Here is a 17,500-nt window from a genome sequence, read left to right on the forward strand (position 1 = left end):
TTTCCTGAATTATAATCATCCAAAGTTCGAGAGTATTTTGCCCAATGACAGCACGCGCAGTTAGCAATTAACCAGTGAAGAAATTTAGTTTAAGCAACGGTTTGCATCCTTTGAAAGAATGCAAGCAAGTCAAGAGAGTAACGTGTGTGTATGTAAATACCTCCTCTAGCCGCTGTCTGAGGGAAATAAAGCAGATCTCTAAGCAAGTCGCTTTAAAAAAAAATTAAAAAAATAAAAATAAATAAAGGTGTGTGGGTGGGGGTGGGGAGAGACAATCAAGGGAGAGCATTCTGACTGATAAAACACAAGAGCAGATAACTTTGCGCAGGTGGACGCTTGAAACTCGCAATCGACAAACTTCCTTGCCGCCCTCCTTTTTTTTTTTTTTTTTTTTTTTTTTTTTGCTTGCTGAGAAAACAACTAGGAAAGAGGCAGGGGAGAGAATTTGGCGGCGGCGGGGAGGGAAGGAAGAGCTGAAAGTTGAGGAGCCGGTAGCTGTGGGTGAGCTGGTTACTGTGGAAGGCGTGGTGTGTCTTTTCTGTCGCTCCCCCCCGTTGTTTTCTAGCCCCATGGTGTTTTTTTGTTTTGTCTCGGGGGGGCAGATCATCATGGGGAGAGGCAGTCTCTGATAAGAACAACACCTTCTGTCCTTCTCTCAATTTCCCCCCCCCCTCCCCCCCCCCCCCCCCACACACCCTCTTCTCTTTTCTACCTCCCCTCCCACACCCCTGCCCCCCGTCCACCTCCACTTCACTCCCCCCCCCTCCATGCGTACGTTCATGCATACCATGTTGTTGTATTTGTTTTACTTTCTGGACTGATGTAATTTATATATCGGCAGGCTGGTGGTGTGTAGCAGTGTGCAGTGTGTGTGTGTGTGTGTGTGTGTGTGTGTGTGTGTGTGTGCAATATGATGCATGCAATGTTATGGTTTGAGTCTTTCGAACCGGGGTTTATTGTATTAGTATCATGATTATTATTATTATGAACAACAATGTTCTAAAAATGAATATCTGCAAATGCTTTTCTTTATGTTTTCGCATGTCTTGTATGTTTAATGAAGCTTTTCAAGTAATGTGTAATGTTGTTGTTGTTTTTTCTTGATGAATTACTATCCACATTTTGTTTTGCCGCACCTGACGCAGTGTCTGTTTGTGAGATAATAACTTTATTCTTATCTTAGCTTAGCTTAGCTTAGCTTGTCCTATCTTATCCTATCCTATCTTATCTGGTCTTGTCTTGTCTTATTTCTTTTGTCTGATCTTACCTTGTCTTCTGTTATCTTACCTTGTCCCTTCAGCGCATAGGTCAAGATTCAGTTGGTGCCATGGCTGGACAGGGGGGGGGGGGGACATGGGGTAATAGGATCGAAGACATCCAGTGAGGTTACACAAAACAAAGACAAATTCTTTGTTGACGACGGTTATCGATAAGCAAGGAGTTTTTGTTTGGTTTGGTTTTTTTTACATCCACCCTTAACCCTTTCACAGCCAAGCTCGCATTTATGCACAGGCGAGGTAGAGGACCCATGTCACTGAAAGGTGACCATTCCTTGGTCTGTTATCCATGAACCTACTGCTCTTAATGTTCGGTAGTAGGATAGGCCATATTTTCTATACATCGCTGGGGGAATCCCCAGCTATTGTTAGACACTGTCTTTTCTGTGCTTATAGCACAAGGGAATTTTGTACTCTAAATTGACTGGCGGTAAAAGGGTTAAACGGTAAAAGGGTGTAAAGATGCATAATGAGTGGATGAAATAGTGTAAAGGTCTTCAACGATTTTATACAGTGTTAGTGTCTGTCACATACATATAACTATGTGGGTACCTGTAGACACCTGACATGTTGTCTTTTCTCACCTATACGTGACTGTGGACACCGTGAGTGGGTAGAATGTTCTTTGTACTGAATAACTTGTCTTTGTCTTTTCTGTTTTGCTCTGATATTGTCCTGAACAGATATATAAAACGTGCACTGACAAAATTTAGATTTGGTATTTCTAATGTTGCTTCTCATAGTTTCAGGTACAGCATTTTAAATGAACCTGTGGACACATGCTGTTTATGCAGTCTGGGTAAAGAAGATGAATTACATTTTTTGACTCACTTGTGTAAACAACTTGTGTAAACAAAGTGAGTCTATGTTTTAACCCGGTGTTCGGTAGTCTGTGTGTGTGTGTGTGTGTGTGTGTGTGTGTGTCCGTGTGTCTGTGTGTCTGTGTGTCCGTGGTAAACTTTAACAGTGACATTTTATCTGCAAATACTTTGTCAGTTGACACCAAAGTTTGCATAAAAATAGGAAAAATTCAGTTCTTTCCAGTCATCTTGTTTAAAACAATATTGCACCTCTGGGATGGGCACAAAAAAATTAAAATAAGAAGCCTAATTATATGCAAACTGCATTTACTGTTATATTTATATTTTTTTGTATTCTCTAAACTTGGCACTTTGACCTCTTATTCTGACACAACAACAAGAGGAGTCATTATTATCATTTTTTGTTCAAACAGGAACTTCTTTTGCAAAGCATGGAATTTTTATTTATTTTGCAAACGTTTTGGTGAGTCTTGAAGGCCTTGCCTCTCTTGTTTTTTGTTGTTATGTTACCCAGCTTTGTGTGACCTTAGACAAAAACGTATTCAACCGAAATATTATAGAGATCCGTCTAATTTTAGGTTCAGTTTACTCGAGTCTTCAAGACATGAATGTACTCTGTATAACTTAGCGATATATATATACATGTAGCGTTGAAGAGATTACGTACAGTTATCTCATGAATGTTGTTGAATATTTGTGTTAACTATTCTTGGTTGATCTGAATTGTCGATTTACTTTGTCATGTCATTTTCTCATTATCATTTATCAATGAATACCCCCTTCAGTAAGGGGCTCTGGCCTCATCTGAATAAAACATTCGTTCGTTCGTTCGTTCTGATATTGTCCGGTCTGGTTTGCTGTCATTGTACCTCTTTTTTTTCATTTTGGTTTATCTTTTGCTCTGATCTGTTCTGCATTACCATAGTATTTAGACTAACCCTTTCACCGCCAGTCAATTTAGAGTACAAAATTCCCTTTTGGTATAAACACAGAAAAGACAGTGGCTAAGAATAGCTGGGGATTCCGCCCTCGATGTACAGAAAATATGGCCTATCCTATCACCGAACATTAAGAGCAGTAGGTTCATGGATAACAGACCAATGAATGGTCACTTTTCGGTGACATGGTTCCTCTACCACGCCTGTGCATATAAATGCGAGCTTGGCGGTGAAAGAGTTAAAGGTTATAGGTTCCGTAGGCTTTTTACTCACTCAGTACGGCCAGTCCTCTCTTCTCCTCTACACAGACCCCTCGGATGTCCAGTGGGTGTCTCTATGACCCAACCTTTAGCTTCCGTCGTCAGAAATGTGGTATTCTTTGTCAACATTCACCTCTTCAGTGTAAGAGCCTTCCGCTTGTTATATTTTGATGGTTGTAATTGGGGTGAAACGCTGTTAACGTCGTCTCTTTCGCCGTTCGTATGGAGAGAGTTAAGGTCATATGGGCAGTGAATTCATACTCACTGCGTCCAGGCATAGAAAGGCCGGGCCCACTCCTCTCCATCTGTCGCTTCAGCCTTCCCCAACTGAAGTCCACGTGGGTGGAGTGAGAAAAATTGGGTAGAGTGCCTTTTCCAACCAAGGATACAACACCGCACTGAAACGGAGGCTGGAACTCTGATAGACACTGGATCAGAAGTTCAGCGCTAAACCGATTCTGCTACAGCACTCCGGGAAAAGCCCTGACCTCATAATTCTTCATTCCCTGTCCATGATTTCCTGATGAAAGTGTGTCTTGTAGCTTTCTGCCAGGTGTCGCTTGCTTCATTGATGCATCTTTGAGAACCTTGTTCACATTTCCTGATTTAGTTCCACACGTGTATGTTGTTACTCTTTGCCCTGGTAGACGTTGTGATATGCAAAGAAAGGCATGTATGTAGAGTATAATCAGGACACCCAACGCCGCGACCACGCCACCCTTCGTGAAACAAATCCACAGCCCCGAACAAGCCGATCTAAAGGCAAGAGCTAATAGGGCGTTAAACTCACTACTACTGCAGGCTGTAGAGTATAAACCCACCATGATATCTCAACCAGGAATGAATTACCATAACGTCAGCATTACGAGTTTCTGCAACGGTCCTCATCCTCATCAGTCACCATGGACAGCAGTAAGTCTCAGATCTCTTGCCGTCTCTACAAATGGACAGAGGACTATGGCTACCCCACCCCCCAAAATATGTGGTGGAGGAGGAGGTTGTGCTATAACCATGAGAACAACAAGTCAAACCATACCCAACCCTCAGTCCCCATTCTCCCAATACCCTTCCTTTTTTTTGACTCACTTGTGTAAACAAAGTGACGCTGTGTTTTAACCCGGTGTTCGGTTGTGTGTGTGTGTGTGTGTGTGTGTGTGTGTGTGTGTGTCTGTGTGTCTGTGTGTCTGTGTGTCCGTGTGTCTGTGTGTCCGTGGTAAACTTTAACTTTGACATTTTCTCTGCAAATACTTTGTCAGTTGACACCAAATTAGGCATAAAAATAGGAAAAATTCAGTTCTTTCCAGTCGTCTTGTTTAAAACAATATTGCACCTCTGGGATGGGCACAATTTTTTTTTTTAAAAGAAGCCTTAATTATATGCAAACTGCATTTACTGTTATATTTATGTTTTTTGTATTCTCTAAACTTGGCACTTTGACCTCGTATTCTGACACAACAACAAGAGCAGTCATTATTATCATTTTTTTGTTCAAACAGGAACTTCTTTTGCAAAGCATGGAATTTTTATTTATTTTGCAAACGTTTTGGTGCAGATAGTAAAAAAAAGGGAAATTACTCTGTAATTAATGCTAGGGGACTTAATTTATCACAAGTGAGTCTTGAAGGCCTTGCCTCTCTTGTGTTTTTTCTTTTCTTTTCTTTTTTCAAATCCTGGCAAATTGCTCATGCTGCAACACACAATCACGGCAAGACATACTGACAAGCACAACACAAGCGCAGACAACTGCAGGGGGCTAGTGGTGGGAGGGTGGAACTCACAACAAGCCCCGTCAGACAACAAACGCCCTTTGCCTCCGTTCTGCCGAGCAAACAAACAGGGAAGAGGCAAGGGGGAGGGCTTGGGGGGAGGGGGGGGGGGTTGGGGGGGGGGGGGGAGTCTGCAAGCAGAGTCTGAAAACTTGAGGAAACAGTAGCTGTGGGTGAGCTGCTTAGCAAAGATGTGAGACTGCTCCTGGTTGATGCTGTTATTTGCCCCCGGCTCTTTATTTTGCCTGAGGATTAGGTCATGTGAGAGAAGGGGGGGCAGATCCAGATAAGACTGGTTTCTTTTTCACGAGCACACAGGTAAACAGTCAACAGCGTGGACTGGAGACTGAAAGAGGGGAACACAGGCTCTGGAAGAGCGTGTGGCGCTGATCAAGGAAGGTGTGGAGTAGCGCGCGTGCACGAGAGTGCGTGCGCACGTATGTTTGTGTTTGTGTGTGTGTGTGTGCATGTGCACGCGCGTGTGTGTGTGTGTGTGTGTGCGTGCCAGATTTGTGCTTGTCAGACACGTGTGTGTGTGTGTGTGTGTGTGTGTGTGTGTGTGTGTGTGTGTGTGTGTGTGTGTGTGTGTGTGTGTGTGTGTGTTCGTGTGTTCGGGTTCAGAATGTATAAGTATGCGTGCACGTTCGCGTGCATCCTTCATATAGTACTTTGTATTGCAAAACTTGCATGAACCCACCACAGAAGATCAAGTTGAAATCAATCTACTGAGTGATATTGTCATCATCCTCATCCACATCATTCATCACAGAAAGATAAAAAAAAAAAAAAATCACTCAACTGTATAGAAAGACGGGAATTTTTTTTTTTTTTTTAAAGCTTGTTTTCTTTTTGTTACAATGACAACCAAGAAAAGCTTGCTGGAATATGCTGCATGAAACACTGTGCCCTCTACCCTTCCTCTGATCACTACCACCCACACCCCGATTCCCACCCCACCCCTACCCCACCACCCTCTGTTCCTGCCTTCCAACCTCCTCCGCTCACTCATAGAAACGTTTTGATAATAATAAAAGAAGTAGAAGAAGAAGAAGAAAGACCCCCAAGACCCCCCCCCCGCCCCCCCCCCCAAAAAAAAAAAAAAAAAAAAAAAAAAAAAAAAAGACCAGCCAACTGTCCATGCGCAATGGGCAATCACAGCAAGACGACCTGACAGGCAAAACACAAGCGGAGCCCACGGTACCGTACCAATGGGTGGGGGGCTGGAACTCCCAACAAGTCCCGTCAGAAAACAAAGCGGCCTTTGCCTTCCCCATTTTGCTGAGAAAACAAACAAAGAAGGAAAAGAAGGAAGGAAGAAGAAGAAAGAAGAAGCCGGGAGCGTGGGGTATAGGGGGTGGGGGTGGGGGGGGGGGGGTTAGTCTTTAACCCTTTCACCGCCAAGCTCGCATTTATGCAAAGGCGCGATAGAGGACCCATGTCACTGAAAGGTGACCATTCATTGGTCTGTTATCCATGAACCAACTAGGATACGCCATATTTTCTATATATCGCAGGGGGAATCCCCAGCTAATCTTAGACACTGTCTTTTCTGTGTTTATATCACAAGGGAATTTTGTACTCTAAATTGACTGGCGGTGAAAGGGTTAAGGGGGGGGGGGGGTTGAAATCGGAGACGACCAATATAATACTGAGTCTGTGGTGGGTGGGTGAGCGTGGTTGGCATGGTGTGTGTGAAGATGTGAGTCCTTCCCCATTGATGTTGTTCTTTCGCCTGAGGATTGGGTCATGAGCCGGCGAGGGAGGGTGAGAGAGAGAGAGAGAGGATGAGGGTGGTGGAAGGGGGGGGGGGGTCTCGGACTGAGGTTGTTTAACTCACTCAGTACGGCCAGTCCTCTCTTCTCCTCCACACAGACCCCTCGGATGTCCAGTGGGTGTCTCAATGACCCAATCTTTAGCTTCCGTCGTCAGAACTGTGATATTCTTTGTCAACAGTCACCTCTTCAGTAAAAGAGCGTTCCGCTTGCAATATTTTGATGATGGTAATTGGAATGAAACGCTGTTAACGTCGTCTCTTTCGCCGTTCGTATGGAGAGAGTTAATATGTTTAGGTCATAGGCATACATACAGTTGGGGGAGGGGAGGTGGTGAAGGGGGAAAGGGTAGAGGGGGGTAACTTGAGTAACTTTCCAAGCTGGAGAGAGATATAATCGAGGCATCTCCAGATACGAAGAATAGTTTGTTTGTAAAGTACGCAGATCAACGATGTGTGTGTGTGTGTGTGTGTGTGTGTGTGTGTGTGTGTGTGTGTGTGTGTGTGTGTGTGTGTGTGTGTGTGTGACTTGACTTGACTTCATTTATTGTCATAAAATCCCGAAGGATTAATAGACACAACAAAGAACTCTCTCTATATATTTATATATCTCTCTCTCTCTCTCTCTCTCTCTCTCTCTCTCTCTCTCTCTCTCTCTCTCTCTCTCTCTCTCTGTTTATCTCAATTTCTCTGTCTGTCTGTCACACTGTGTGTGTGTGTGTGTGTGTGTGTGTGTGTGTGTGTGTGTGTGTGTGTGTGTGATTTCCTGCTCCTAGACAGTCTTGAGCATGGTTATAATTATAACACTGGCACTGGCAGGCAGGACAGGTCTTTTTTTTTCTATTTTGCCTCAGATGATGTACACAGTTAACAGTTAAGTTGTAAAATTGTTCTAACGGGACAGCAGATTTTGACCTGAGCTTAGACGGGCGCAATAGCCGAGTGGTTAAAGCGTTGGACTGTCAATCTGAGGGTCCCGGGTTCGAATCACGGTGACGGCGCCTGGTGGGTAAAGGGTGGAGATTTTTACGATCTCCCAGGTCAACATATGTGCAGACCTGCTAGTGCCTGAACCCCCTTCGTGTGTATATGCAAGCAGAAGATCAAGTACGCACGTTAAAGATCCTGTAATCCATGTCAACGTTCGGTGGGTTATGGAAACAAGAACATACCCAGCATGCACACCCCCGAAAATGGAGTATGGCTGCCTACATGGCGAGGTAAAAACGGTCATACACGTAAAAGCCCACCCGTGTGCATACGAGTGAACGCAGAAGAAGAAGAAGAAGACCTGAGCTTACACCCGGGCAAACAGTGAGAGTTGTATGATCGATGGATTTTCCACTGCAACGAGAAGTCATGTACAGCCTAGTCTTTTGTCAAAGATTGTTACCCTCAAACTAGGAGGCAATATTGCACTGACTCTCAGTGCTGCAGCCTTGGGGGCGAGCCTCTTGGCCGAGAGAGTTGGGATGTAACTTGGGCAAGACACTCTCCACTGTGAATAATAATAATAATAATAATGGTATTTATATAGCGCTGAATCTTGTGTATAGACAAATCAAAGCGCTTTCGCACCAGTCATTCACACGCATGCATAAGTCTAAAACTGGAGAAACTGAAGACAAGGAAGAGGCAGGGAAGGGAGGCTATTTTGGGAAGAGGTGGGTTTTAATTTAAGGCCAGACTTGAAAGAGCTGAGTGTGGAGACTTGACGAAGCGAAAGAGGAAGTTCATTCCATTTGCAAGGTCCAGAGACAGAGAAAGAACGGCGGCCAACAGTCGTGAGTTTGAATCTGGGTATGCGTAAGCAGAGTGGACCCGAAGCTGGTCGTAGTGAGCGAGATGGAGTGTAGAGGTGAAGGCAGCCGCAGAGATAGGAAGGGACTGATTTGTGAATACATTTATATCATAGAGTGCTGATCTTTTACTTTATTCTGTGTGAGACAGGGAGCCAGTGGAGATGTTGCAAAAGAGGAGTGATGTGCTCAGATCTTTTCTTTCTGAGGACGAGTCGGGCAGCAGAGTTTTGTATGCGCTGAAGGGACTGAATGGATGAAGCAGGCAAACCAGACAATAGAGAGTTACAGTAGTCAAGGCGAGAGAGAATGAGAGAAACGACAAGTCTAGAAACAAATTCCAGTCCAAACGGTTGTGACAACAGTTGCCTCGTCTGCTTATCTGATGGTCACAATCGGACACGACTATCATACAATCATACAATGGACATTAGATCTTGCAAAAAAAAATAGTTACATGCTCTCGTGTGCACGCAAGCTTCAAGGAAGTTTATCTCTTTTCTTTTTTTTTCTTTTACTTTTTTTTCTTTTTTTTTTCTTTTACTTTTTTTTCAGAAGATCCAAGACGCATTCATTTAAGAGGATCCAAGGATGGGTTTTTGAGGAAACACATATATGTACAGGAACGTACAATTTTATACATTTCCTTCTTCAATCCCTGCCTGAGGCAAGGCAAGGTACGGCAAGGCGAAAAGAAAGGGGGGGAAAAAATCTCAATTTGTCGCGGTGAACGGTGAAAGAGACAATTAAAGGGGTAGGGGAGATAAGGGGGCGGGGGGGGGGGGGGGGGGGGGACTGGGAGGCCACACTGGAGGGGAGGGAGGAAGGGGTAGCCACTCTGACAAGCAAAACACAAGAGCAGACAACTTCGGCGCAGGTGCAGAAAAGAGTGTGGAGGAACTCGCAACAGGGCTGTTAGAAAACAAACCACGGTCCCTGCCTTCCCTTTTTGCCGAGAAAACAAACAGGGAAAGAGGCGGCGACAGAGCAGGAGGGGGTGTGGTGGGGTGGGGTGGAAGAATTCACAGGGGGGGGGTCGGGGAATGCGGGGGAGGGAGGGGGGGGGGGTAGTTTGAAAGCTGAGGAGCCGGTATAGCTGTGGGTGAGCTGGTTAGACTGTGAAAGGCGTAGTGGTGGGGTATGTGGGTGAGGAGTCTTTCTGTCGTTCTGTTGCTGCTTGCGGCACGTTGTATTCTGCCCCCCCCCCCCCCCCCCCCCCACCTCGACCCCTCCTACGACCCCCCCCCCCCCGCACCCCCCGCACCCCCCTCCCTCCTCCCCCTCCCCCCCCTCCCCCGGCGGTTTTTGTTTTGTCTGGGGATTGGGTCATGGAGAGAGGGTGGCTCCAGATAAGAACTACGCCCCACCAATACCACCACCACCACCACCCCCACCACCACACACCCTATCCACAGTCTTCTTTGTCTCTCTGTCTCTCTCTCTCTCTTTGTTTCTCTCTCTATCTATTAATCTATCTCTCTCTCTGTGTTTCTCTCACTCTCTCTCTCTCTCTTTCTCTCTCTCTCTGTTTATCTCCATTTCTTTGTCTCTGTTTGTCTGTCAGCCTGTCTGTCTGTCTATCTGTCCCCCTCTCTCTCTCTCTGATTATCTCCATTTCTATGTCTCTGTCTGTCTGTCAGTCAGCCTGTCTGTCTGTCTCTCTGTCTCTCACTCACCTACACATTCTCCCCCCCCCCCCACCCCTCCACACAAAGGTCAAGAACCAACGGGGGTCACAACATGAAAAGGAAACAGGGTACTTGAGATAACAAATCCAGTAAGACTAGATGAGAAAGGTAGTAAGGGAAAACGTTGAGTAATTGGAAGAGCGGCCGAGTGTTTTCGTGTGTGTGTGTGTGTGTGTGTGTGTGTGTGTGTGTGTGTGTGTGTGTGTGTGTGTGTGTGTGTTGTTGTTGTTCTTCAAGGAGGAAGGTGGCAGAATGGTTACGACGCTCAGCTGCCAATACAGAGAGTCCGTGAGGGTGTGGGTTCGAATCCCGCTCTCGCCCTTTCTCCTAAGTTTGACTGGAAAATCAAACTGAGCGTCTAGTCTTTCGGATGAGACGATAAACCGAGGTCCCGTGTGCAGCACGCACTTGGCGCACTGAAAAAGAACCCATGGCAACGAGAGTGTTGTCCTCTGGCGAAATTACGTAAAATGAAATCCACTTTCATAGGTACACAAATATGTAAGCATGCACTCAAGGCCTGACTAAGCGCGTTGGGTTATGCTGCTGGTCAGGCATCTGCTCAACAGATGTGGTGTAGCGTGTATGGATTTGTCCGAACGCAGTGACGCCTCCTTGAGAAAGTGAAAGTGAAACTGAAACTGAAACTGTTCTTCAATGTCCGATGTCATACATAATTATAGCCGATTGTAAGATAAGCGAACAACAAATGACATCAGCTTTCGTAAATGTCTTTTAGCTATATACTCTTCTTTCAGCCGTTGACTTTCTGGTTATATTTCTTCCCCCCCCCACCCCCCACCCCCCACCCCCCGACACACACACACACCTCCCTCCTCCTCCTTCTCTCACTCCCCTCTCTCTCCCACCGTGTCTTGTCTATCTTCCCTTTCTCCCTCGTTTCTTTACACGTCTGTCCCCGTGTCTGTTCCTTCTTCATCTGCCCTCTCTCTCTCTCTCTCTCTCTCTCTCTCTCTCTGGACCTGTGTGTTAAGCGCGCAAGCGTGTATATGAGGGAGGGGAGAGAACGGAGAGAGAGATAATGTGCATGTGTGTGTGTATGAGAGAGAGAGAGAGAGAGAGAGAGAGAGAGAGACCTCGTAAGAGTCTCATGCGCTGGTTTTATCTGGGGGAAGGGTTGAGAAAAGTTATTTCTATCTGGGGGGAAGAGTTGAGAAAAGCTGTTCTTATCAGTGGGAGGATTTGAGAAAAGCTGTTTTCATCTGCGGGAGGAGTTGAGAAAAGCTGTTTTTATCTGGGGGAGGAGTTGAGAAAAGCTGTTTCTATCTGTGGGAGGAGTTGAGAAAAGCTGTTTTCATCTGGGGGAGGAGTTGAGAAAAGCTGTTTCTATCTGTGGGAGGAGTTGAGAAAAGCTGTTTTTATCTGGGGGAGGAGTTGAGAAAAGCTGTTTTTATCTGGGGGAGGAGTTGAGAAAAGCTGTTTCTATCTGTGGGAGGAGTTGAGAAAAGCTGTTTTTATCTGGGGGAGGAGTTGAGAAAAGCTGTTTCTCTCTGTGGGAGGAGTTGAGAAAAGCTGTTTTTATCTGGGGGAGGAGTTGAGAAAAGCTGTTTTTATCTGGGGAAGGAGTTGAGAAAAGCTGTTTTTATCTGGGGAAGGAGTTGAGAAAAGCTGTTTTTATCTGGGGGAGGAGTTGAGAAAAGCTGTTTTTATCTGGGGGAGGAGTTGAGAAAAGCTGTTTTCATCGGGGGGAGGAGTTGAGAAAAGCTGGTTTTATCTGGGGGAGGAGTTGAGAAGAGCTGGTTTTATCTGGGGGAGGAGTTGAGAAAAGCTGGTTTTATCTGGGGGATGAGTTGAGGAAAGCTGTTTTTATCTGGGGGAGGAGTTCAGAAAAGCTGGTTTTATCTGGGGGAGGAGTTCAGAAAAGCTGGTTTTATCTGGGGGTGGTGGTGGGGGAGAAAAGCTGGTTTTATCTGGGGGTGGTGGTGGGGGGAGAAATGCTGGTTTTATCTGGAAGAGAGGTTGAGAAAAACTCGTTTTATCTGGGAGTGGGGAGGGGGTGGGGGAGAAAAGCTGGTTTTATCTGGGGTGTGGGTGGGGGAGAATATCTGGTTTTATCCGGGGATGGGCTGGGGGAGAATAGCTGGTTTTATCTGGGGGTGGGGGTGGGGGAGAAAAGCCGGTTTTATCTGGGGGTGGGCTGGGGGTGGGGGAGAAAAGCTGGTTTTATCTGGGGTGTGGGTGGGGGAGAATATCTGGTTTTATCCGGGGATGGGCTGGGGGAGAATAGCTGGTTTTATCTGGGGGTGGGGGTGGGGGGAAAAGCTGGTTTTATCTGGGGGTGGGGGTGGGGGACAAAAGCTGGTTTTATCTGGGGGTGGGGGTGGGAGAGAATAGCTGGTTTTATCTGGGGGTGGGGGTGGGGGAGAAAAGCTGTTTTTATCTGGGGGTGGGGGTGGGGGAGAAAAGCTGTTTTTATCTGGGGGTGGGGGTGGGGGGGAAAAGCTGGTTTTATCTGGGGGTGGGGGTGGGGGTGGGGGAGAAAAGCTGGTTTTATCTGGGGGTGGGGGTGGGGGAGAAAAGCTGGTTTTATCTGGGGGTGGGGTGGGGGGAGAAAAGCTGGTTTTATCTGGGGGTGGGGGTGGGGGTGGGGGGGAAAAGCTGGTTTTATCTGGGGGTGGGGGTGGGGGAGAAAAGCTGGTTTTATCTGGGGGTGGGGGGAGAAAAGCTGGTTTTATCTGGGGGTGGGGGGGGGAAGCTGGTTTTATCTTGGGGTGGGGGTGGGGGGGGAAAAGCTGGTTTTATCTGGGGGTGGGGGAGAAAAGCTGTTTTTATCTGGGGGTGGGGGAGAAAAACTGGTTTTATCTGGGGGTGGGGGTGGGGGAGAAAAACTGGTTTTATCTGGAAAAGGGGTTGAGAAAAGCTCTCTCTCTCTCTCTCTCTCTCTCTCTCAGTCAGTCACTGGACCTGTGTGTTAAGCGCGCAAGCGTGTATATGAGGGACGGGAGAGGAGGGAGAGATAATGTGCATGAGAGAGAGAGAGAGAGAGAGAGAGAGAGAGAGAGAGAGAGCTTGTAAGAGTAACATGCGCATTGATATACTGTCCACACTATTTGATTTATTATGTAATATTTTTGTTTGTGGCCCACTCCCTTCGTTATGCGCCGGAGCCATAACAAATAAACCATTGTCTTGTCTTGTCTTGTCTTGTCTTGTCTCTCTTGTCTCTCTCTGTATTATTTTCAACATAAATCTTTTTTTTTTTTTTAAGCGTATATGCACCGTATATGTAAAATGAACAAATATAGGAACGATCCCGCCTCTCTCTCTCTCTCTCTCTCTCTCTCTCTCTCTCTCTCTCTCTCTCTCTCTCTCTCTCTCGTCGCTCTCCCTGCCTGTCTATTTGTATGTCTGTCTGTATATCTTTGTCTGTCTCTTTCCATCTATCTGTGTAACTATCTTTTTTTTCTTCTTCTCGTATTTCCGTGATTTTTCTCTTGCTTTTTCACTTTTCCCTCTTTTTTTTTTTTTTTTTTTCGTTTTGCTGTTGTTTATGTATTTGTTTTCGAGGGCTGGGTGAAAAAAGCATGTATGCTTAATCTATTACCCTCAGAAAATAAAAATTATTCATTCATTCATTCAATCATTCTCTATTTCTCCCTGTCTGTGTGTCTGTCTCTGTCTCTGTCTCTCTCCTTCTCCCTTCTTCCCCTTCTTAACTCACTCAGTACGGCCAGTCCTCTCTTCTCCTCTACACAGACCCCTCGGATGTCCAGTGGGTGTCTCAATGATCCAACCTTTAGCTTCCGTCGTCAGAATTGTGGTATTCTTTGTCAACATTCATCTCTTCAGTATAAGAGCCTTCCGCTTGCAATATTTTGATGATGGTAACTGGGGTTAAACGCTGTTAACGTCGTCTCTTTCGCCGTTCGTATGGAGAGAGTTAACTTTTTTTCTCTCTTCCCTTCCGATCTCTCTCGTCCTCTTTTCTTCGTCCTCTTCTCACACTTCCCTCTCTCTCTCTGTCTTTCTCTTTCCTCTCTGTTTAAATTGAACTTATTGATGTCATCTACTTCCCCTGAAGTTGTTCGCAAATTTTCACTATTTTTTATACAAAGCTTTCAAATTCAGAGAAATGGCTACTTCGTGAAAACGCTGTTTGTATTCTTTTGTTTGTTTGTTTTTTTTAATTTCTTTTATTGTTCTGCACATTGAATTGTAATGCTGGTATATTTTGGTTTGACAGTGTTTATTGATGCTCACAGTGTCGTGAACGATCACGTTTCTACCTCAAGGGATAAGTTGTTTACATGTTACCAGGGTCACTCAGTTAGTATATATATATATATATATATATATATATATATATATATATATATATATATATATATATATATATATATATATATATATATTGATCATATCATGTGTCGTGTTATATATGCATTATGTATATGTACAATCATATGTACTATGTGTTATACATCTATCTATATTGATATATCTTAACACATACACACATAAATACATAGACAGACTGACATATATATATATATATATATATATATATATATATATATATATATGGTTGTGTGTGTGTGTCTGTGCCTGTGTGTGGCAGGGCAAGGTGGAGGCGGAGCTCCATCTGTGCACGGAGGAGGAGGCCGAGAAACACCCGGTGGGGCTGGGCCGGGCGGAACCCGACCCCCTGGAAAAACCCAAGTGAGTCGGCTGGGCCTACACTGCGCTGTTATAAACATGTTGCCTTCTATCTGGGTGTTTAGTTGTGCTTGCTTGCTTGGTCCGTCTCCCTTGCTGATCCGCACAGACCGGGAAAAGGGGGCTTGGGGGGACGTGGGGGCGGGGGGTTGGGGGGGGGGGCCGGGGGGGAGGGGGGGCTAAGGAGGGCCCCGCGAGTGGTAGAGTAGGTGGCTGGGTGCTGATGGTAGGTGGGTAGATGGATCAGAATCAGAATACCTTTACTATCATTATTATGAGCATTTACGCCTAATCTTGAAAAAGAAGCCGTAGACGTTTGCAAATAGAACACATAATTATGTAAATATCAACAAGGAAGAAATTAACCACTAAATACCAAACATTACCAAAAAATTATTCATCCCCTCTCCTTCTACACACACACACACACACACACACACACACACACACAATACGGCATACAAGCACACAAACACACACACACACAAGTCATAGCACACAATCGTAAATAGTACACAATCAAAAATATAACCAACAATTTCTAAAGCTATCTCGTAGAGAAAGTAAGTGTGGTGACGTCTGGGATACATACAAATTATAAGGAAAACGGTAAAATTTGGCATACAACATATATATATATATATATATATATATATATATATATATATATATATATATATATATATATATATATATATATATATATATCACAAAAATAACACTCAACTCAGTCATAGCAAAACAAGTCCGATAACTTTCCATTATCTAAAACACACACACACCCGTGCGCACGCACACACACACACACACCCGCCCGTATGCAAGCACCCATGCACATTTAGTGTATAATTATTCACATGTACAAAGTATCAATGAATATAATGGTGAAATCAATTTTTTAAAAAAATACTAATCTGTAAAAAAAAAACCACATACCACCAAAATTTAAAACCAACATGGCGCGGTATAAGAGCATCAATTACAGGCATATAAACATCAGTTGTAATTCATTTTAGAAAACAAAACGCACACACACACACAAAAAACAACAACAACAACATCAATTACATCATCACTAAGATCAGCATATTCATAGTAAAGTTAAACACCTCAGCTCAAAATCAAATTTAGAAAATTAAAAATCACTTTCACAGCCCGGGGTGGGTTGGTTGGGAAGGGAAATTGTAGTGGTAGATGGTTGGGTGGGTGGGTGATTAGGAGGGGGCTGTGGGTGGGGGGGGGGGGGGTGGAGGATTTTTGGGGAATGGGTTTAATTGGGAGTCCAGGGAGAGGGGAGTAAGGGGTGTGGTGTTGATTTTGCTGTTGTTGTTGTTGTTGTTTGGTAGTTGTTGTTTTTTCTTCGGTCTATTTTCTCCTTTTTTTTCTTTTGTTGCTGTTGTTGTTCTTTTTCTTCGTCTTTGTCTTATCATTTCTTCATACATGTTCTTTGCTTTCTTTTGTTGTTGTTGTTGTTGTTGTTGTTGTTGATAATGTTGTTCTTTCTTGTGCCTGTTTTCGTGTTTTCTTTCTCTCTCTCTCTGTCTCTGACTCTCTCTCTCTCTCTGTGTCTCTGTCTCTCTCTCTCTCACTCTCTGTCTCTCTCTCTCACTCTCTGTCTATCTCTCTGTCTCTGTCTCTCTCTCTCTCTCTCTCTCTCTCTCTCTCTCTCTCTTTGTTGTTTTGTTGTGGTTCTTTATTGGGGTTTTTTTGTTTTTGCCGATTGTTGTTGTTGGGTGTTGTTGATGTTGGGTGTTTTGTTGATGTTGGGTGTTGTTGATGTTGGGTGTTTTGTTGTTGTTGGGTGTTGTTGATGTTGGGTGTTTTGTTGATGTTGGGTGTTGTTGATGTTGGGTGTTTTGTTGATGTTGGGTGTTTTGTTGTTGGTGGTGGTGTTGTTGATGTTGGGTGTTTTGTTGATGTTGGGTGTTTTGTTGTTGTTGGGTGTTGTTGATGTTGGGTGTTTTGTTGATGTTGGGTGTTGTTGATGTTGGGTGTTTTGTTGATGTTGGGTGTTTTGTTGATGTTGGGTGTTGTTGTTGTTGGGTGTTTTGTTGATGTTGGGTGTTTTGTTGTTGGGTGTTGTTGATGTTGGGTGTTTTGTTGTTGGTGGTGTTGTTGATGTTGGGTGTTGTTGATGTTGGGTGTTTTGTTGATGTTGGGTGTTGTTGATGTTGGGTGTTTTGTTGATGTTGGGTGTTTTGTTGATGTTGGGTGTTGTTGTTGTTGGGTGTTTTGTTGATGTTGGGTGTTTTGTTGTTGGGTGTTGTTGATGTTGGGTGTTTTGTTGATGTTGGGTGTTGTTGTTGTTGGGTGTTGTTGATGTTGGGTGTTTTGTTGATGTTGGGTGTTGTTGATGTTGGGTGTTTTGTTGATGTTGGGTGTTTTGTTGTTGGGTGTTGTTGATGTTGGGTGTTTTGTTGATGTTGGGTGTTGTTGATGTTGGGTGTTTTGTTGATGTTGGGTGTTTTGTTGATGTTGGGTGTTTTGTTGATGTTGGGTGTTT

General features: G+C 44.6%; 1 protein-coding gene across 1 annotated transcript in view; it reads left to right on the plus strand.

The window, feature by feature from the left end:
- Nucleotides 1-17,500, plus strand: part of LOC143295115 (otoferlin-like) — a 566,370-nt gene that overhangs the window by 539,611 nt on the left and 9,259 nt on the right. Inside the window, 1 exon segment of the mRNA XM_076606678.1 lies at nucleotides 14,900-15,000. Coding sequence (XP_076462793.1) covers nucleotides 14,900-15,000 — 101 coding nt within the window.

This window comes from Babylonia areolata, chromosome 20, assembly GCF_041734735.1.
Source record: "Babylonia areolata isolate BAREFJ2019XMU chromosome 20, ASM4173473v1, whole genome shotgun sequence".
NCBI lineage: Eukaryota > Metazoa > Mollusca > Gastropoda > Neogastropoda > Buccinidae > Babylonia > Babylonia areolata.